The sequence below is a fragment of the Primulina tabacum genome, chromosome 3 (assembly GCF_025594145.1).
Source record: "Primulina tabacum isolate GXHZ01 chromosome 3, ASM2559414v2, whole genome shotgun sequence".
Classification (NCBI taxonomy): Eukaryota; Viridiplantae; Streptophyta; class Magnoliopsida; order Lamiales; family Gesneriaceae; genus Primulina; species Primulina tabacum.
In genome coordinates, this window is record NC_134552.1 from 48,630,198 (window position 1) to 48,651,679 (window position 21,482).

Below are 21,482 nucleotides of genomic sequence, written 5' to 3' on the forward strand. Positions count from 1 at the left end.
AATGAAATAATGCATGATAATTACCGTTGAGAGTCAAGGGACCCACATAAAAACTTATCGTTTGCCCAGAACCGATTTCCCAGGTAAAATTGAGTTCGTCTCGTAAAATAATTCGAATTCTACCATTTTAGAAAAATTTAATCATTTTTAATTATATTGAGAAGCCTTGAAAATATTAGAAGAAAAATATTTATTCTTGAAACGTCCTGCTCTTTTTATTGCTTTAAAAGTACTAGAATTTTTTTTTTCCTTTCTCTAAAATTTTCGGCTTTCACTAAAATATTTTTATAAAATATTTTAACCCTTAAAATAAAGTACCAACCATCTAGCATTTTAAAAATCAAGTGCAATAGTCATAAAATAAAATCGTCGCATGATTACCAAACCTATAAAGCAATAAATTTTAAAAGTAAAGCCCATACTAAACCTCTCAAAATCTCTCAAAAGCAAAAGTAAATAGTCTTAAAATCTTTAAATAAAATCATAAAGCATAATGCGGAAAATTGTAGCGCTAGTCCTCGGGTTGTGTGCGCCTTAAGTCTAGTCAAATCACTCATCAAGTCCTCCCTCAATACCACCTGCATCCATCACATCTAGTGAGTCTAAAGACTCAACACACCATAATCTTTATAACGAGTAATACGTAATACAGTCAACATATAACGGTGAAAAATATTTGTACTTAAAATATCGTTTTCATGAAAATGCATAAACTTGAACATAAACATTTTCATAAATATTTTCATGATGCATTTCATAAACCTTAACCTTTTTTCCTTTTTTTTCCTCAACATGACATGACATAAAACATTTTTCATGATCATAAACATTTTTCCTTTTCCTTTTCCTTTTTCCTTTTTCCTTTTTCCTTTTGTTGAATTCAGATCGTTAATTGTGACTTTCCTGATCATGCTCATGAGGGTCGATGGATCCATCTACATAAAACCACAGTACTGGGCGGCGGGGGACACCAGCAACACTCTCACCGGTCAACTGGGCCCTGGCCTATCATGATTCGAATAGAAATACGATCGTCGGGGCTCCCTCTGGGGCCTTCTTCCATAAATGGGCTCCCTCTGGGGCCTTTTCCCCTCACGATATTCCCATTCTTCCGTTACCACAAAACCGTTACCACATATTCGCAATGTTGGAAACACGATCGTCGGGCTCCCACTGGGACCATAACCCTCACGACGTCGCCAACATTAACGAATTAGTCACAATTATTTCACATCCTTCAACATTTTTCATTCACATCACTTTAGAAAAATCATGAATATCATTACATTTTTTTCATTTTTGAAACCAAGCATGCAACATATCTTTTACATGTCCAATTTTATCTTTAATAATTCATGAACATTTAAAAATCATATTTATACATATAAAAATTCATAAACATACATAACCATTGAAAATAATCATATTATCACATAAAACAGCATTCAGGACACTGCCATGACGTTTACTAATGCTCTAGGTGCAAAAAGACCGTTTTACCCCTAGACGTAAAATTTTACCTTCGACTTTTTCCTTGATTTCATGACTCTAACATGTCCCAAATAATTATTTAAGCTTACGTGAATTTTTTCATAATTTTATTTGGCATAAATATTAGACATTTTCAATTATCTTTTCTTAATTATTTTGACGGTGTTTTAATCCCGAAAAATCCCAAACTTTAATATAAAATTCCTAAATTCTAAATTTAGTCCTTTTATATTATTTTAGCCCTTATGGACCATGACTCGGCCCCCGTGAGCCGTTTTCCAATTTTTCTTCTTTTAAATACCCTATTTGACACCTAAACTTCGACCCCGAGCCAACTTTTGATTTTCCCGAGTTACCACCAAACCATGTCGAGCCAAAACTTGCCCAACATCCCAAAGTACCCTACTGGACCCTAAGTTTACCAAGAAACCCTTCCTAAAGTCAAAAACGTGAACCCCTTCTCTGCCTCTAATTCTGGCCGAGAAGTGTGAAATCCTAGGACTCTAAGTTTTGCTCTCCAACCCATGAACCAACGCGCCCAGCCCTTGTACCACCCCTCGTGCACCCTCCTAGGACTCTAGTGCATCGCCTTGACCCGGCCCTTGAACCCCAGACCAAGCCACCAACGCCTGGATGCAGCGCAAACCCTGCACCAATCTGTGCAGGGTTCTCGGGTGGAGTCCTAGCAAGGCTAGGACTCTTCCCCAGCCTCTAACTCGAGTCCTAGCTTGGCTAGGACTCTAGCCCTGACCCATGACAACCCTTGGCCGAGCCCTGGCCCTAGCCAAGACCAAGCCGCCCCTTCCCTTAAGGAAACCGAACCCCCAAAAGTCTTGGCAGCAGCTCTCGGGTTCCGCTTGTGCTTGTTCCTGCAGTTTTATTTTTCTTTTTGTGGTGTTTATGGTGCGTGCTTGTGGCTCTAAAATATGTATAAACCACCCTTGATCATACCCTATGTCATGACAGCCCCTTCACTAAACAATAAACAAGCTATTGGGTTTCAAAATCATACTTCCTCATGCATACAAGCAATCAACCGAAATTTTCTGAATATATATATATGAACTTCAAGCTTTTCATGCAAACATAATTTAAACAATATTATGATATGATGGATGAGAAAAGGGAGATTAAGGTGTGGCTTTGCGTTTTATACGCTCGAAAATCCGTTGACGACGAAGAACGGGAGATGACTACGGCTTCTACTTTGCTTGTTGCCTTCGAAAAACCCTTACCAAAAATCATTCAAAGTGCCGTGAGGTTTGTGTTTGTGTGATGGGAAGAGTTTTTCAGAAAATAAACTAGGTGGACGATTATTTTATGTTCTAGAATAGGGTTTAGTATATTTTAATACTTTAAATACTACTTAATCACCTTCAAGGCTTATTAGGCCTATTAAGCCATCTAATAGGGCCCATTAGTCTAATTAGGACATAATTAAAATATTAACAAAGTTTTTCTTTTAGCAAATATGTGAATTTATTAGTCGGGTTGCCAAAAAGTTCGTATTTTAGTTGAAAAACCAACACCGATAAAATTTACGCCCCGGCGTATAAAATCACCTCAAAACCCTTAATTTCACAAAAATACTAAAAAGCTTCGACCATCTTTTAAATAATTAAAAATAATTATTTAATAAAAAATATTTTACGTTTTCTTTAGCCCTCGGTCCCCGTTCCTCGATCGTCACTTGAATATTCCCAAAATACATTTTTTTATGCATGATGACAAATAAATCTCATTTAGCATATAAACAAGTACGTCACATAATTAATTAGCAACTAAAATCAATTAATTACTCAATTTTTCATAATTTCCTAGATTCACATGCAGTTGGATTACGTCGTCTTAATTTTGGACCTTACAATTCTTGTCTTGATCGTCCCCGGTTTCCTTTCCCCAGCCTATTATCGAATATTCGGGTACAAATCCTTCAATTTCATGAAATCATGCCATATAATCATTTCATCTGTAATCATACTTTTAATCATTTAATATGTATAATGCAAGCATTTAAAATCAATTAAATAAAATATTAAGAAATTCAAGTAATTTTGCATGCATGTGGTTTACGTAGGTTGGTTTTTCGAACGTTACAGAGGCGGATAAAATCAGATTCGGTCTTACAGAACAATTTTGTTTCAATTCTACCCATCTCATTAAAAAATATTATTTTTTATGTAAAAAATATTACTATTCACTACATGTATTGATTGGGTTGACTACTTTCATGAATATAGATAAGTGAGAGAACGATACAGTGAGGTGAAAAAGATAGCTCTGGCTTTGGTTATGACTGCCCGGAAGCTGCGATCTTATTTCATGTCGCATCAGATTATTGTGCTTAATAATAGTCCTCTCGGGAGGATTATGACTTACTCAGAAGTATCCGGGAGAATGATCAAGTGGACAGTAGAGCTGAGTGAATATGATATTGAATACAGGCCCCGGGTTGCCATCAAAGCACATGCCTTGTCAGATTTCTTATCAGAGATGGTTCAGCCCAATGAAGAGGAGGTATGGAGAGTATTTGTGGATGTGGCGTCTAGCCTTTCTGGATGTGGGGTGAGAGTATAATAGCTCCCCAAGAGAAAATATTAAATTGGTTCTCAGAATTGACTCCATGGTGACTAATAATGAAGCAGAGTATGAGGTTGTTCTCGCCGATATTCGAGCTGCCCGGGAAATTGGAGCTTCTCAGATCATTTTGTATTCTGATTTACAACTAATTACCCAGCAAATAAAGAGCATTTATGAGGTTAAGGATGACAGGATGCTTAAATATCTAAAACTCATTAAAGCCCAGGCAGAAGTTTTTATGGATTAGAGTATTGAGCAGATATCCCGGGACGAGAATGGGGAAGCAGATGCTTTGGCTAAAATGGCCGCCTCTTTATTAGAAGTCAATATTCGAGAAATATTGCATATTTCCCGGCTAATTCTTTCCACAGAGGAGGAGACATTGCCAGCACAAGAGGATTCTTGGATGACACCCCTGATCAAGTTCATTGTAAACAATGAATTACCTGAAAATAAAGCTCAAGCTCAAAAGATCAAGAGACAAGCTCCCAGGTTTGTTCTTCTAAATAATATATTGTACATGAGATCATTTGAGAGACCTCTGTTAAAGGACAAGCTCCCAGGTTTGTTCTTCTAAATAATATATTGTACATGAGATCATTTGAGAGACCTCTGTTAAAGTGCTTTTCTACGAGGCAGAGTTTGGATTAAGTCGATTACAAAACTATATATAGCATTCTCTTCGACAATATTTTTTGTTGCATCCTTAGGCTATTTATTAAATATCGATTATCTACGAAAAAGAGTGAGAATAAAGAGAATGGTGCGTAAGTGGTATAGTTTACACATGTTAGTGATATGAAATCCTAATTTTTTGTAGCATCAACATTAATGGGAAAAAAATGTAATTTTTAGGGGAGAAAAAGGATAATTTTGGATGTAAAATAAAATTGTCTTTGGAAAAATTTTTTATTTAAACCTTCTAATTTTAATTTTGTTATGCAAATGAAATGATATCTTACGTAAAATATTATAACACCAACTAAAATGTCTCTATCATTTAGAAAGTAGTCTTATTTCATTTCAAAAAAACTCAGAAAAATATATTTTAGTAAATTTATAATTTATTAATAAATATCATTATATAAGCAATTTTTAAATACCCAAATATTCACATATATAAAAAAAAATTAAACATGCAAACTTCTAACTTATATACAAACACTGACAAATATATATAGTAAATTGAATAAAAAGTATTATAATAGTGAGTTTTCATGGTATCCTTTTGATTGTCTTTCTCTTGTTGTCTCACTGAGCTCCCCCACGGGCACGGGCAGTATCCAATGACTCTCCGACCCGTTTCCCAAACGCGAGCTCCTAACAGATTTTCCCCATGTTGCCGCCACCCGGACGAAACCCTACCCGGGATCTGCGCTTCCTGCATCCGTGAACGCCTCTCCAGTCTCAATGCCCCAGGCTCACCGGACTTCAGGCGTTGCCGCTCGGTTTCCATTTCGCACGCTGATGATTCCGTCGCTAGGTGTGGTGAGCCGCATCGCAGGTCGTGCGATGTCGTTTCGGGTCGGGGATCGCTTTCTCGGCTCTTCATTGCCGATGATGTGAAAAGCAGTGGATCTAGGTGTGAGGCTAGAGTCGAATCAAGTAATTTAGGGCTTTCTTCGAGTGTTACTTACACTGTGATAGAGAACAGAAATGAAGATGAGATTACGGTTTCTGGTAACGCATTGATCAAACAAAATGTTCTTGTGGATGGAGAATTTGATGAAGGAGAATTCAAGACTATGAAGGAATACATAGATCTCGAATTTGGAAACAAGAGTAAAAAGTCTAAAGATTTGAGAGAGATTTCTGGGAATCTTTGGGGGGCAGCTTCTGTTTTTCGTAAGAAACTACGAAACTGGAGGCAAAATAATAAGATGAAGAAGCTCAAAAGTATAATCAATGAAAATGGTAATGGAAAGATGATTGTCGGTGAGGGTGATTCTAATTTGTGTGATGACAGGCGAAAATCTGTAGATCATCATCTGGATCTTCTGGGCAGAAAATCTTGTGATATAGAGCCAAGATTTTCCATGGATGCCGGTCAGATTCCTTTGTACGAGACAAGGGCTTCATGGGATGGCTACATGATCGCGAAGAGCATCCCAGGACTTGCTCCAATGTTTTCTGTTGTCGAGAATGGTATTTTGGGTAATATGAATAATAGGTTTGAGAATTATAGGTTGTCTGTTGATGGGCCAATGCATTCTATCATTAAGGATGAGAGTAGCTCTGGGGTTTCGGGCTTGGGTTCGGGACATTCTAATTCGGATTCTTCTTCTTCTATGAGGCGAAGTAGCTTTGATCGGTCCAGTTCAGTGAGGAGTGTTGGAAAGAAATTTGTCAATGCAGACAATCAAGGACCTGCAAATGTGGAGTTGGTGATTACAGCGAGGGAATTGAATGATTGTCATTTAGATTCTAATAGAGATGATGGCTTGGAGAAATTTGGTTCACTTTCAAGAAACGGGAAGCCCAAGATGTCTGCTGGATGGCACAAAGTCTGCAACGTGCTCGGTTTCAAGCACAGCAGTAGTCGGGATAAGCTCGAAACCTTTGCTCAAAATTGTACTAACTCACCAACTGTTGACACCCTTGACAAGCAAGGGAAGGAGGCTGGCCGTGATCTTGGCAAAGTAGTAGATTGGAACTTCCCCCGTAGTCGAAGTGTTGTTGGTTCAAGAAATTCATGTGAGGTCATGGGATCAAATTATGGCAGGAGAAGTGTTGATAGTGCAGATAAATGTGGCTTAAGTGGAAGGGAAAAGTATATGCTGGAGGGAAATATCAGTCCTAAGCACACCTTGAATGATCTTGACAGTGGGATTGTCCCATTCTACATGGCACCATTGAAGAGCGTGAGAAGTAATAAGCTTGGGAAAGTCAAACTGCAGAACTCCCATTATGATGCCGGGAATGTTTTCCATTTAAACTAACGGAGATTACACACTGTTCTCTGTACGATTATCAATTTGTGAACTATGATAACCGTGTAACTGTTTTTTGTAACGTGTCTCTATATATGATAGTTTAAGTTTCTATGAATCTGTCTTTTTTTTTTTTACAAAATTTTTTCTTGCTTGGAATCTTTTCCCGGATGGGTAAGATGTCCAGGGTCCTCAGTGGTATTAGAATGTTAAATCACCAAAACATGTAAAAGCATTTACTTGCAGTTCAAACAGAAATATCTACATATGATATGTTTGCGGTACAGTTTTTTTTTAGGTAATCAGCGGAGAGTTCCCACCGGCTTCTTATATGTATATCTTTTTGCTACGACAATGAACACTCCCAAGTTCAGCACACTCAGCAGCACCAGTATCCCGAAGAAGTAATGAAGATGGCCATAATTCAGGTTCTTTGCTATCCATCCAGGCTTCCCGTTTCTTGTAGTAATATCCATGACAATTGTCACCAGTAAAGAGCTTACGTAGTTACCCAGAGCAGTTGTGGTTAGTGACAGAGCCGCACATAAACTTCTCATTGAATCAGGAGCTTGCTCGTAGAAAAATTCCAGCTGACCGATGTATGTGAACACTTCAGCACAGCCTATGATGAAGTACTGAGGCACCTGCCAGAATACTGATATTGGTGTTTCTTTCACGCCATAGCTGTTATGTCTTTTCACAATACCAAGCCTCACGTACTCTAAAATTGCGGCTGAAACCATGGAAAAGATTGATATGAAGAGTCCAGTTCCAATGCGCTGCAACTGCGTAAGGCCATTTTTGTGACCAGTTAATCTTCTTGTTATTTTAATGATATATCTGTCGTATACTGGCACCCAGATTATGACACTCAGAGTGTCGAATATGGAGAGTGATGCTTCTGGGATTTTGAAGTTCGATGGGCCTACTCGAGTATCCATGTACCCGCCTTGTAACACAAATAAGTTGCTCAATTGTCCATACACTGTGCTGAAGATAATACCGGTTGCCCATATGGGGAGCAATCGTATAATACCTTTGAGTTCCTCTACTTGTGTTACAGTGCAAAGTCTCCATGGATTTATTGACCCCTTGTTTTGTTCTGTTTGTGTCTCCACTGCTGCCTTGTCAAAAAAACTGTGAATTCCGATTTTATGTTAGTGAAATTTAATTAGTCTAGGTTCCTTTTTCATTCGAGCATTTTCTTTGGGGCCAATTCAATTTGTACCCTCAAAACTAGTTTGTAACGGGGCTCACTTTAGCCCAACAGTTCCAGTTTAAGAAACTAGTCTGTTTGGCGAAGCACGTTTCAAGTATTGACAATTTCATTTTGACCTATTATATTCCAAAACATTGTGTTTAAGTTGATAGGCTAATAGAACAAGATTTGTCTCAGAAACGTACCTCAATTCATTAGTGTGGTCAAGCTTCCGACTGCCTACAATAGCAGACTCAGCATCAGTAGTCTCGTATAAAAGAGCCTGGTCAACCGGTACCTGGACCCGGTATTTTCTCAACGAAGCCACGACTACCTGGCAGAGCCGTGTCAGAGGGCTGCCACCAGGTTTCTGATACCGATACAATCGAGTTCCCAAGAAGAAAAATGACACGGCTATTGCCATTGCGACGGCAGGAATCCCGAACCCCCAACCCCAGCCGATGGTCACTTGTACCCAGACCACCACAGAAGCGGCAATTAGTGCGCCGATATTGATTGAAAAATAGAACCAGTTGAAGAAAGAACCCTTGTGTACTTTCTCAAATTCATCAGCATCATCAAATTGATCTGCTCCATAGGAGGAGACACAAGGCTTGATGCCACCAGTTCCTAATGCCACCAAGTACAGTGCAACAAAACAAGCAGCGGTTTGAGAACCTGTAGCACTGCAAACGTCTTTGTCGTAGCACGTTGGCCTCAGGCCAGGCACCGATGCTGATATAGTCAACAACGTCATCCCCTACATCACCAAAACACCATTCGTTTCATTTTAAATATATATTCAACAATGTCTATGGTGACCCACTCTTTCCAGCTTACGCCGACCAAATAAGCGTTCGGTTTATACATCTTGATCCAACACTAATGTGAGAACACGAATAAACTTATCAATATTGGGTATGTGAGTGATAGTCATTGACCATCCATACTGTTGCCTTGATGTTGAACAATAAGCTAAGAGGCAAGCCTAAACTTAAAAGAATAGCCTATTAGGTTGGGAAAGTCACTTAACCTTGCAAGCCTATCAACAATTTTCTGGTAGAGTTTTGGCAGAAGCGCAACACAAAATCTGAGGGGGAAACTTACAATGACATAGATGATGGAGAAGCTGGCAATAGTCCAGTATCGTCCGAGATATGCGTCAGCAAGAAATGCGCCGATCAGGGGTGTGATGTAGCAAGTTCCGGACCAATTCGATAGATTTTTGGAAGCTGTAGCACTTGGTTGATCCAGTTGATTTGTGAAGTAATCAATGAGGTTAGTACTCATTCCATAGTATGCTAGTCTTTCACAGCATTCGTTTCCTGCGAAACATATAGAATTGAATCATATGCTTTCCTCATTTTTATTTAACAGTTGCTCGATATAATAATCTGAAACGTTGATACAATGTTCATATATGTACCAAGAATAAAGGGGCAGGCCCTCCAAGTTCCTGTTTTCTTCTTGTTTGCAGGATTATTGCGGTAGTCTAACGTCCCGTCTTTCGTGTAGTTTTCTTCTTCGGCCATGGATCTTACAGTCAAGCCTGGAAATATGAAGAATATGTCTGCTTATGTAAAGAAACATCAGGTGGTGTTGGCTTTTTCTAATCACATTTTGTTGAGTTTTTTGCATGAACATCACATATATAAATCGAGTATGGATGTAGAGACAGAATGAATATATCATATGATATATAATCATTAAAAAAATTAGGTATTAAAATAAAATATTCTAAGCAGCAAATAAAATATCAAGTGATCAAATAAAATATTCTAGCCATTAAAGAAATTATTATCCACATTACAAAATACTATTCAATGAATAAGATGTTTTGTTTACTACTAAAATGCATCAAAGTTCATTAATTTCTGACTTTTTCCATTTTTTTTTCTTGGAAAAAAATTCAAAAGAGTATTTCCTAGATTGTTTCTGTTCTTTTTGACGTATCCAAAGTTCTTTAAAAAATAATGTGATCATAATACATGAGGGCATAGAGTAATTACTTTATAATATTACAAAAATATTTTGCTTTTGTTTAATTAAAAAAATATCAAGAAAAATATTTATTAACTTCAAAATATATCTATAACTAACATAACCAATAAAGTTTTTATTTATTTTTATCCATATTTTTGAATGTTTAAATTAAATGATCACACCATAAAAAAGCAAATTTATTACATATGTTAAAAAAAAAAACCTTGAACACATCTACACCAATTTTTTTATGACAATAGAACCGAACTCGTTATCGTTCAATGTACACGGGATAAATCTTTGAAATCTATTTTTCTGATGAAACATATACATATATAAACACATATAAAATTTAGTAATAATCGTCAATTTGATGTTATTATCACTATCTGCAATGTCGATTGCTTCAAATTACATTTCACAAAAATTACAGACTATATTTCTCAAAAAAAAAAAAACATTAATTTTCGGAGATTCGGCCGTCCATCAATAATGCCAACAACATGCGAGAAAGCTGGCCAAGGGAATTACACCAAACTACGATGTTTGACAATAATAATCATACAACTTTATAATAAATTAGGGGTTCATTCTTTAAACTATTTGGGATTATAATTTGTCTAAAATTTTATTATATTTTTTAAAAATAATTTATTTCGATAAAAATATAAGATTTTACTTCTATCATGCTAACCTTGAAACCTCGTGTGTAGAAGGCGAAGCGTATACTCTAACCGATCAAATTGTGAGAGCCTTTGAATGGAGGATCGTATCACTAAAACATTTATATTTATATTACATTTATTTACTCGATCGAAATATTTAAAAAAAAATGTTATTTTAGGAAAATAAAATCAATAGAATGATATCCCATAATATAGACACACAATTAGTCAATTACAAAGAAAAGAAACGTAATCTACCAGTCAAAATTACAACAATCCCTTTAATTATTTATTACCAGTCGATTTCAAAGTATTTCAACTTCCCCGGCAAAGTGAAGAAAAAAGAAATCATTAAAAGATGGAAGACCATTTTATCTAAAAATATAATGATTTTATAAAATTTTTTTGTAGCAGACTGGTTCATATTTAACTGATTTAATTAATGAAAACGTATTTGAGTTCGTACTTGATTAAATATACTCAAAAATAATTGATCCATTGTCATTTCCGGGCAAATTTTTTTTTTTTCTGTTCTCTATTTTATAAATATTATAGGAAGTGTATATATGTTTAAAATTATTTTTTTTAAAATTTACAGAGTTGGCAACCCTCCAAAGGATATATATAGATTTGATTTGAGATTAATACCGGATATGAAATAATTAATGGAAAATCAAATTTAATTACACTTACCAAATCTTTAGTTATAGTAAATTGAGAAAATCAGGTCACTGGTTCTTCTAATTGAATTCAAATCTTGAAAAAATGCATGATTTATTGTAGAGTGTGAAAAACAAATGTTTATGAATATGATGTCCCTAAAATTGCCACGTCTAGACTGATTCAAGCTCATCTTAGAACTAGCTCTAGCCCTATAAGAGTCAGGCCTCATTATCCGGCTACTGGTCCGGCTACTGAGCCTAAGTATATAGAAAGGTGTCCAGGTCCTACAGTCCGAACTCGAGGTGTCAAAGCCCAAGAGTCTGAACCCACTCAGGTGGTCGAGAAGCCCAGACCCTAATGCGGCTACCGAATGGGGAGACATTCTCGTCGATAAATAAGAACTTTCGATAAATACAATATTCGATTAAATCTCATCAAGATAGGACAAGGGTCATAAACATTCATGGTTAAGGAGTCATGTCAGCTGAGGTTTCCTATCTCCGATATAATTCTATCTCAACAAGGACTCTACTCCTATCAGGTAATTAGCTCATCTTGTCTCTATAAATACTAGATATTTGTTACGATTTCAGACACATTCTCTTGTTCACTTAATGTTGTTATGTCTCTCTTAAGTTATGCTCTCCAGACTGACTTAAGCATCAGAGGGGTCATGTCGAGAAATTTTCCGATGCCCCTCACCTTCTTTTTTTCTGTGTAGAACTCAGAGTCCCTATTTGTCCCACTCAGCTGTGAAGATTTGAAGACTTGTTCTTCAGATCGAACCTGAAGAGATAAGATGGTGAATACTGAAGATATTACCAATGGGAGCGAAGGAAATCGAAGCAATAATGGCAACCAGAGCCTCACTCTAGCCGAGCTGACACGATTGATTATTTCCACAGTAGAGCAAGTGTTGGCCAGGTAGGCCATAATGCAGCTAAGGAACGAGGAGACATTTTCATTGATAAATAAGAGCTCCCGATAAACACAGGATTCAATCAAATCTCATCAAGATAAGACAAGAGTTATAGCCGCCATCAAGAGTGTAACGTCCCCAAAATTTGAAGGTCCACGTCAACCACATGCATGCAAGTTATCAAAATTTTTTTATATATTTTAATTAATTTATTTTTAACGCATTAATGCATGATTTTAACATGAATATATGTGTTTAATTCTTGGTTCATTAAGATTGCATGATATAAAGCTTTTAGCAGTATTTCACGCTCGAACGAGGAGTGGAGACCAGGGACTATTAAGGAAAAATGTTTTTATTAAATAAAATTTTAAATTATTTAATATATTGTGTAATTAAGTGAGATTTTTGAAAATGAGCCTTGGTGGAGTATTTATACTCGCCGAATCATATTTAACCGGTACGCAAAATTTACCGAGTCTGGGACTTTTTGAGGACTCTAACAATATTTTCAAAAACGTACCTAAACGAAATATTTCTCCGGAGTGTTTTTAGGCTTAATGGGATTATTTTATTTCTTAATGTGCCTAAAATCCTTTTAAACTCTTTATTTTAAATTAAAGGCCCATTAGAACTAATTATATTATTAAGCCTACACTCAACCCCAAACCTAATTTTGTTAAAACCCACTTGGCCGCCTCCCTTCATCATTCAAGCAGCTTTTTTCTTCAAAAATTCTAGCAGCTCCCCTTCTAGAATTCTCTCAAGTTTTTCAAAGAAAATCCTCCTTCTTCGCTCCGGTGTATGTTCTACGCGAATAACTCAAGGGTTTCGAGCGTATAATAGCAAAGGCATGCCTATATCTCGTTTCTTTGCATCATTCACATCAATATACGTTGTTTGTATGTTTTTGCATGAGAATCATTCGATCTATCATGTGGTGTAAGATTTATTCGATTTTTGTCATGAACTATGCATGTTCTTTGCATGTAACTCACGTTCTTGTTGTTCTTGTCTAAGGGGCTGCCTATTTGAGGTGCTAAGGGGCTGTACATGTCGAGAGTTAAGGTGTCAAGGGGCTGGAGTTGAGAATCGGTTGAACCTTGGTGAGAGCCGATCGAATCTAGGGTTTAATGTTGGTTGTAGAACCCGTAAATCAGTAGACGTATAAGCCATGCATAATTCTAGATTTTTTTTAAATTTAATTGACTTCATTGCATGATTATTTTAAATGCATTTATTTGAAGTTAATTATTTATTATTTCAGTTCAGTAGTATGATTTTTAGCATTTCAGTATTTTCAGTGAGGCCGGACCGGAGTTGGAGTTTTGAGATAGAATTTAAGATTCGAGAAATATTTCCAGAAGTTAATTTAGCTAGTAACTAAGTTCATTTAAGTTAGAAAGGGAGGTTTGAAGATTTAATTTAATTATTTGAGGTGATTAAGAAATGAATTCATTTAAGTTATTAAATTAAGGGGTTAGCTCACTAAATTATTTAAAGGATTAGTAAGGCTTTCAAGGATTATTAGTTGACTAGATAATCAACATTTCCCTTTATTTTATCATGCATTTTTCGGCCACCCTTAGTGCTAGAAGATTCATTTTTCAACTCATCAACTTTGACCAATTCTTTGCATGTAATTAGTAGGATAATTCTAGGATTTTTGGGAGCACAATTTAATTAAATAAATGGACATATCCTAGTCTAGAATCAAGATAAATTTCGGCCACCACCTCCTAGAAGCATCCACCAACTCATTTGATATCAAACCATAATTCAAAATTCAAATTCAAAGGGAGTGGACTTGGTCTTGATCCTTCCTTATATCTTGCACCCACTTCCCTCACCCTCCTAACCGTTTTTCCCCCTCTCCTTTCTTTCGAAATCTGAGTGAAAATAAGACCCTTTTCAGAGGTAAAAATCGTGAGCCATAGCTAGGGAGAAAGGCAAGAAAATCGAGTTCAAGGAAGGTAGACAAGAAGCGCTCCACCTCCTCCGTGCCGCGTCGTCGTTGTTTCGTTCGTTTTCTTTCGAAACAAAACCAGGCATGTCTAGATTTCTTTCAAACCTCAATCAAGTCATATTATCATTTATTTTTCAGTACATGATCATGTTGTAGCAAGCAAAAATCGAGATCCATGTCAAAATATTTTGGAACACACATGCAGAATTTTCGACTTCCCTTGACAAGCTTCACGTTTTTTCTGAGTTTTGATGGTTTCAGGTATTGGATCGACTCCAGGCTCCCAAGGCGGCTTGTATACATGTAGTAGGATGCATTAGGACCATGTTGGTCCATTCAAACCAGCCCCATACTTGCTAGAAAACCGAAATGACAGCAAGTTCCCCATAAGTGCAGAAATGTGATTCGAAAATTCAGTTTGGATGTCAAGGAGGAAGGATCTGATCTTGGCTGCCCCAAGGGCCTTTAGCCATGGTTGGATCACTTCCCTAGCATGTCTAAGACGTGACTAAGTTGCCCTTTTGGTGGCTTGGTCCATGGCCCCTCGGTTTTTAATCAAAACGTGAAAACAGCCCCCTCCCCTCTCGGCCCCTTTGGTTTTGACAGCACATGTACTTCGAGTTGGTTGGCTTGGTGTGGATCTTTGTTGGCCTATGGCCCTTAGCCACGGTTCATATCATGCTCCTTGTCTAGATCGTGCCATGGTCAATCAAATGGCCACTGGAACGACGCAAGACATCGATCATAGCATAAACACTACACACGCACGCATGAGGGCCCTCGGTGAGAACTTTCGGGTGGTTGCTGGAATGAGGCGAATTGTGGCTGGCCTAGGGCCCTTAGCCATGGTTCAAATCATTCCTTGGGACGTTGTGGAGAGGCTTTGGTCGGTGGTTCAAGCCCCAATGGCCAAAAGTCTCGCAAACGACGCGATGCAAGCTAGGTCACAGCTGCTGGAAATTACAGCAAGTTGCTGTGTCGTTTAGAAGGCTCATTTGAGTTCTTGGTTGGCTTTTAGCCCATGGCCTTGGACTGGACAGTGCCTCATTGAGTTGGGAAGGTCATGTTTTTGACCGTTTGTCATTCGGATCATTTTTGAGGCCGTACGAGAATTTACGGTGCAATGTGCCAAATTGACTCTCGAAAGAGCGTTTCGTGTTTTGGCCTCCATTCCACCTAGATTTCGACCCTATCATTTTAGGAGCATTATTTTATGATTTTTCAGCGTATTTTAATCATGACTATACGTCGGTTCGGTGTCGGTTCAGGTTGGTTCGGAGTCATGATTAAATGCGAAGTCATTAGGCGTCATAGTCGCATCTTTTGAACGTAAATTGCATAGTTGGTCATGTTTAAACTATTGCATATTTTTCATGGCACAGTTAGGTTGCAGCGAGCCTGGGAACGAACCAATCCAATCCAGTTGGTAAAATTACAGGAATTTTCATTACGCCAGTTAATTATTTTACGTGCATTAAACAGAAAATGATTATTTTTGAGATTTATGCGATATGGCTTGTGGTTCATTCACTATGTGGGAGTGTTATTTTATACGGTCGCCAGTGACCGATCAGTTCAGTATGGTACCACCCGGTCGCCAGTGACCGGCCAGCTCAGTTCAGTTTCAGCCTCCCCGGTAGCCAGTTACCGATCAGTTCAGCTTAGTGCAGTGGCCACAGGCGTAAAACATAATCTCAACAGAAAATTTTACCAGATATTTCAGTACAGGCTCCAAGGAGCAAATATTTTTACAGTGATTTCCAGTTCAGTTATGCACGTATTATAATTGCTCAGTACAGATTATTTTCAGTATGCCTCAGGACAGGATATTTTATCCCATGCATATTTTAAATTTAGATTTTTACTCGTTACCTGTGATTTATGCATGCTGAGTCTTTAGGCTCACTAGACTTGATTGTTGTAGGTACTGCTGAGGCCAGGGCCGAGGGCGGGGACCAGTGAGCCAGCTTGGGTCGGCAGTAGTGGCACCCGAGGACCTCAGTGCAGCAGTTGTTATGTTTTTCCGCAAACAATTTTTATCAGTTGATGGATATTTTTAAATTGTGATTTTTGGAAAACTTTATTTTCTTCCGCTGCAATTATTTTGAAATATTGAACTTGTTTCACCAGTGATTTTATGAGCGAGGCCATTAAGTTCTTTAAAAAAAAAAATTTTTAATTTTCCGCAAATTTTCAAGCAAGTAGTTCGAGGGCCTTTGCATTGGTGCTTGGGCTAGTTCGAGTCTTGGGAAGGACCGGCTGTAGGGGAGTCAAACCAAGCAACAGTGCAGTCCTTAAGGGACCTGAGACGTGGTCTAGGAGGGCTCAACCATGCCTAGTCATGATCTAGTAGTTGGTCGAATCGCATGAATCAGGTAGGGTCGAGTTTGGACTTGTTTTCGGGTGGTTCACGTATGGCTGGATGCATGGGAAGTAGGCATGGGTACAGCTGGTCCAAGATGGATTCCACGGCTTGATCTTGATCCTAGGTAACATTTTTTCAAGGCTGGTTCGAGTTCGTTAGGTCTAGGATCAAGAGTTGGAGGGTTTAGGGCATTAGGGTGTGTAGGTTGTAACGTGCATAAAATTCCAGCAGGTATCGTGGGTTTTAAGGGGTTCAAAATGGCTGGAATTGTGTTGTTTAGGTGCTGGTATGATGTGAATAAGTGGTGGTTAAAATTTGGGAAGTTTGATTAAATTTTGGGTTGATTCAGGTTAAAATAGGGACCCCCAACCCAAGTTTTAAAACAAATCATATCAGTTATGAAACGAGCTCGTGGTTACGTCTAGGAAATGATTAGAAACGTGTTTTGAGGTGTTTTAAAGAGTTTGGTTGGCTCTGGGTCAAAATTTTGAGGTTCAGAGGTAAAATAGTCAAATAGGTTTTCCAGGAGCAAAATGATCATTTTGCACCCGGGTCAAGTTAGCAGTCCTGGAAGCGCCCTGAACACAAAAAATTGCATGTTTAAAATATATTTTATATTATGAATATGATTTTTTTATGAAAATATGGAAAATACGTTGTCTGCTTGGTTTTAAGAAAATGTACGTATATGCATGACTTTTATAAGTGATGAATATGATGATATGTTTTGAAGGATGAGAGTTGGTTGTGACTAATATGAACACGAACACAAACACAAAAATGTAAAGCCAGGGCTCAGTGGATGGGTAATATTGTCGCTGATGTCCCCGCCGCCGGGTACCACGGTTATACGTAGATAGATCCATCGACTAGAGCTGATACGAAAGTCACAACAATGGTCTGAATTCAAATAAAGAAAATGAACACATATATGTTTACATGATGAGATATTTTATGGACACATTTATGCTTTGACACGTTATATTTATGCTCATACTTTTAAGATCAGAAAGGTATTTTAATTATAGTATTTTTCACTGTTGCATGTGATGTATATGTACTTGCTATCACGGTTCAGATATGTTGAGATTTTAGACTCACTAGGTGTGAATGGTGCAGGTGAACAGTTTGTTGATGAGGAGACTGGGGTATTGAAGATTGAGTATGCTGAACTGGGGGTACACACGTTAACCCGAGTACCTTGCATTCTTCCACATATTAGGATCATGAGTCATGGGTGTAAACAATATTTTAAATGTTTTTGCATCTATTTTTACGTTGATGATTTTGACAGACGTTGAGTTCTTTTAAAACAGTAGACTAGGAGATTGATTTCATTTTAATATTTCATTAACTGTAGTTATTTTTATTCAATGGTTGAGAAACTTTTTAAAATGCATGATTGACTGCTTTTTTTGCATGCTTACTTAGCGTTGTTATGGCTCTCTTAAGTTATGCTCCCCAGACTGACTTAAGCATCGGAGAGGTCATGTCGAAGGGTCATGCCGGGAGACTCTCCAACGTCCCCCCTCACCCTCTTTCTGCCTGTGCAGAACTCAGAGCCTTGATCCAACCCACTCAGCCATGAAGATTTGAATACCCGTTATTCAGATCGAACCCAAGGTAAAATTTTGGTATCATCAATTGGAGCCGTCTGTGGGAATTTGAAGAAAAAGAGATAAGATGGTGAATACTGAAGATATTGCCAATGGGAGCGAAGGAAATCGAAGCAATAATGGCAACCAGAGCCTCACTCTGTCCGAGCTGACACAATTGATTACTTCCATAGTGGAGCAGGTGTTGGTCAGGTGGGAAGGAATGGATCCCCCACCCTTCAACCAGGAGGCACAACAAGCCGAGAAAAAGAAGATGAGAGAGGAGATCGAACAGTTGAGGGAAAGTGGATGGAATCTCCCTCCAACAATCTTGGGCATACTGTAAGGTCTATAAATTCAAACTACGTAATCTGACCGCATACGAGTCTAGAGTTTTATTAAAATGCTTATTTAATGATTTTTAAATGTATGTTTATGACATGAATATGTGTTTCTATTTCATAGTTCATTAAGATTGCATGTTATAGGATTTTTAGCAGTATTTCACGCTCGAACGAGGAACGAAGACCGGGGACAATTAAGGATATATATTTTCTTAAATGATTATTTTAATTATTTAATATATTATGTAAATTTATGGAATTTTCGAAAATGGGATTTTTGTGGTACTTTTACTCATTGAGTCATATTTTGAACCGGTATGCAATTTTTAGCAAAATGGAGGACTTTTTGAAGGTTCGGGTAATATTTCCAAAAACATGCCTAAACGAAATATTTTACAAGTGTGTTATTGGGCTTAATGGGCCTATTTTAATATATGTTAGGCCTAAAATCCTACTTATCCACATTAATTGTAATTATGTCTCATTATGTACTTGTTTTATATCAAACCCTACCCTCTCAAAACCCTAATCCCCTCACTCTCATATTTCGGCCTCCCACCCTCTCACGTCCCGCAGCTCTCGAAAATTGCAGCAGCCATGTTGCTAGGTTTCCTCAAGAAAATTTCATAGGAACTCTTCTCCGTCCCTCTGGTGCCAGTTCTACGTGATTGTGTCATGGTTCTCGAGCGTAAATATGATAAGGCACGCCCGATTCCCTTCTTTTTGCATTGATCACATCATAATTTGTGTTTTGAAATGTATTTGCATGATATATTGTGGTTAGAGTGTTACACATCGGTTTTACTTGAATTCTACACGAAAATACGCATTTTTATTGTCATGCTTCTCACGTTTCTTGACTTACATTGAAGGGGCTGCCATGACTCGAGGTTTAGGAGTGATCTGATAGTAGATATGTAGGAACATATGTGCTGCTCTTGAGGTCGATGAAAGTTTGAGGAAGAACCGATCGATTCCCGTGTTTGTGGCTCGATTTGGAGAGTTTGGGTAGTTCACGTGTATTCAAGGGCATGGGGTTGAAGGTCATGGCTAGGGCAGTGTAGGAAGGTTTGGTTGTGGTCTAGGATGGGTTGCTTTGAGTCTAGTCCTGGCCGGTGAGCATAGGATGGCTTGGCTTCGAAGTAGAAAATTGGGGTTTTTTTCCAGCAGGATTAGCGCCGCAGCGCGCCCTTTCAGCGCCGAAGCGCTTGATTTTCAGCTCTTGTAGCGCCGCAACGATGATGTATGGCGCCTAGGCGCTAGTCCTGCACATGAGAGTATTTGATTTTGAGGAGCACAGTTCGTTTTGGGTGTTGATAGGTTGTTGATAGTTTAATTGGGTCATATAGGATTTGGTTAGGAGCTTTGGAAATATGGTTTAAGTTTGGTTAAGTTCGGACTAAAACAAGGACTCCGGTCTAAGTTTTAAGCGAATGATAGAAGTTAAGGTTTGAGCTCGAGTTTACGTCTAAGAAATGGTTACAATTATGTTTGTAAGGCGTTCGATAAGTGTGATTGGGAACATGTCATTTTTGCAGTTGAGCATGTTAGTAGTCCTGGCAGTGTACTGACAAATGTTCATGCATTTTCAAAATGTATGTGGATATTAAACATGGATTTTTATTTTAATGTTAGAAATACGTTGCATGCTTGATTTTCAGAAAATGTATGTATATGCATGAGTTTCACAAGTGATGAATATGATGACATATTTTTGAAGGAAGTGAGTTGGTCGTGACTAGTACGAACACGAACACGAACATGTAAGGCCAATGCTCAGTGGATGGGTAAAACTGTCGCTGATGTCCCCGTTGTCGGGTACCGTGATTATACGTAGATGGATCCATCGACTTAGAGCTGATACGAAAGTCACAACTAATCTGAATTCAATAAGGAAAAATGAACACTTATATGTTGGTACGATATGATATGATTTGAAATGATTATGTTTACGCTTAAGTTTATGCTTTTGTAGATCATGAAACTTATGTTAATTACAGTACTTTTCACTGTTGCTTGATATGTTGTGAAAGCCCAGCCCAATTTACATCCCAAGCCCAGCCCACTTAGTAATTAAGTTAAATAAAATAATATAATTTTTATCATTTCATTTCATTTCTTCCTCAGCAACTTTCTCGAGAGTTCTTCTACAACCATTCTTGAACTTTTGACCAGCCATATCTTTGCTGTCAATGATCATTTTTTGAAAATAAGCATAGTTACGGAAAGCTCTCGACAAGTGTTATCCAGTGATACCAATTTTGCAAGGTTTTCTTGCGATCTTGTTCGAACCTGTCGACCTTGGCTTGTTCGAATTTTTTTATTCGTCTTGATTTCGTGTTCTTTCGAGTTTGGGCAACTGATTATGTAGTTGTACACAAAATTTGAATTGTTTGAGGTAAAAATTCAGATTTTAGGGTTTCGAATTTTGGGTATTTTAATTCATTTGAATTCCAACAATTAATATATATTGTATTATTGATTGTAGGCGTTATATTGAAGCAAATTGAAGGCATTAACAAAATTTCAGAATTTTATTGGGCATAATTTCGAAAATTTAGAATTTTATAATTGGATTTTCGAATTTTAGTATTCAATAACTAGATTTTTAGAAGCTATTGAATTGTTGTATATTAATTTTAGAAATATTAAAGCCTAAATTATGGATTTTTGAATTTTAGGCTAAATTAGTGAATATTGGAAAAATAAATTGAACTTGATATGAAATGCATTATTTGCCACATGATCGGATTATTCGAGAAATCCTTAAGATATTTCAGTGG

At 37.6% G+C, this 21,482-nt stretch overlaps 2 protein-coding genes across 2 annotated transcripts; one reads left to right on the forward strand and one right to left on the reverse strand.

The window, feature by feature from the left end:
- The first annotated feature begins 5,292 nt into the window (after window positions 1–5,292).
- Window positions 5,293–7,133, forward strand: LOC142541138 (protein OCTOPUS-like). The gene has a single exon (XM_075647747.1). It carries the CDS (start codon window positions 5,358–5,360, stop codon window positions 7,008–7,010), a length of 1,653 nt encoding a protein of 550 aa, XP_075503862.1. The 5' UTR covers window positions 5,293–5,357; the 3' UTR covers window positions 7,011–7,133.
- Window positions 7,134–7,255: 122 nt separating this feature from the next.
- Window positions 7,256–10,974, reverse strand: LOC142541137 (protein NRT1/ PTR FAMILY 8.1-like). The gene is made up of 5 exons (XM_075647746.1): window positions 10,877–10,974; window positions 9,626–9,748; window positions 9,307–9,524; window positions 8,406–8,959; window positions 7,256–8,138 (listed from the first exon to the last, which is right to left on the reverse strand). The coding sequence occupies exons 2-5, from the start codon at window positions 9,729–9,731 to the stop codon at window positions 7,304–7,306; spliced, it is 1,713 nt and encodes a 570-aa protein (XP_075503861.1). The 5' UTR covers window positions 9,732–9,748; window positions 10,877–10,974; the 3' UTR covers window positions 7,256–7,303.
- Between the last annotated feature and the right edge of the window lie 10,508 nt (window positions 10,975–21,482).

Excerpts from the sequence above, each read along its gene's own strand:
- LOC142541137 (XM_075647746.1), bottom strand. The coding sequence starts at position 9,731 with ATGGCCGAAGAAGAAAACTACACGAAAGACGGGACGTTAGACTACCGC. Across the intron at positions 9,525-9,625 it reads GGCCTGCCCCTTTATTCTTG|GAAACGAATGCTGTGAAAGA; the intron begins GTACATATATGA and ends TATGTTTCGCAG. Across the intron at positions 8,960-9,306 it reads TCTCCATCATCTATGTCATT|GGGATGACGTTGTTGACTAT; the intron begins GTAAGTTTCCCC and ends TTGGTGATGTAG.
- LOC142541138 (XM_075647747.1), top strand. The coding sequence starts at position 5,358 with ATGACTCTCCGACCCGTTTCCCAAACGCGAGCTCCTAACAGATTTTCC.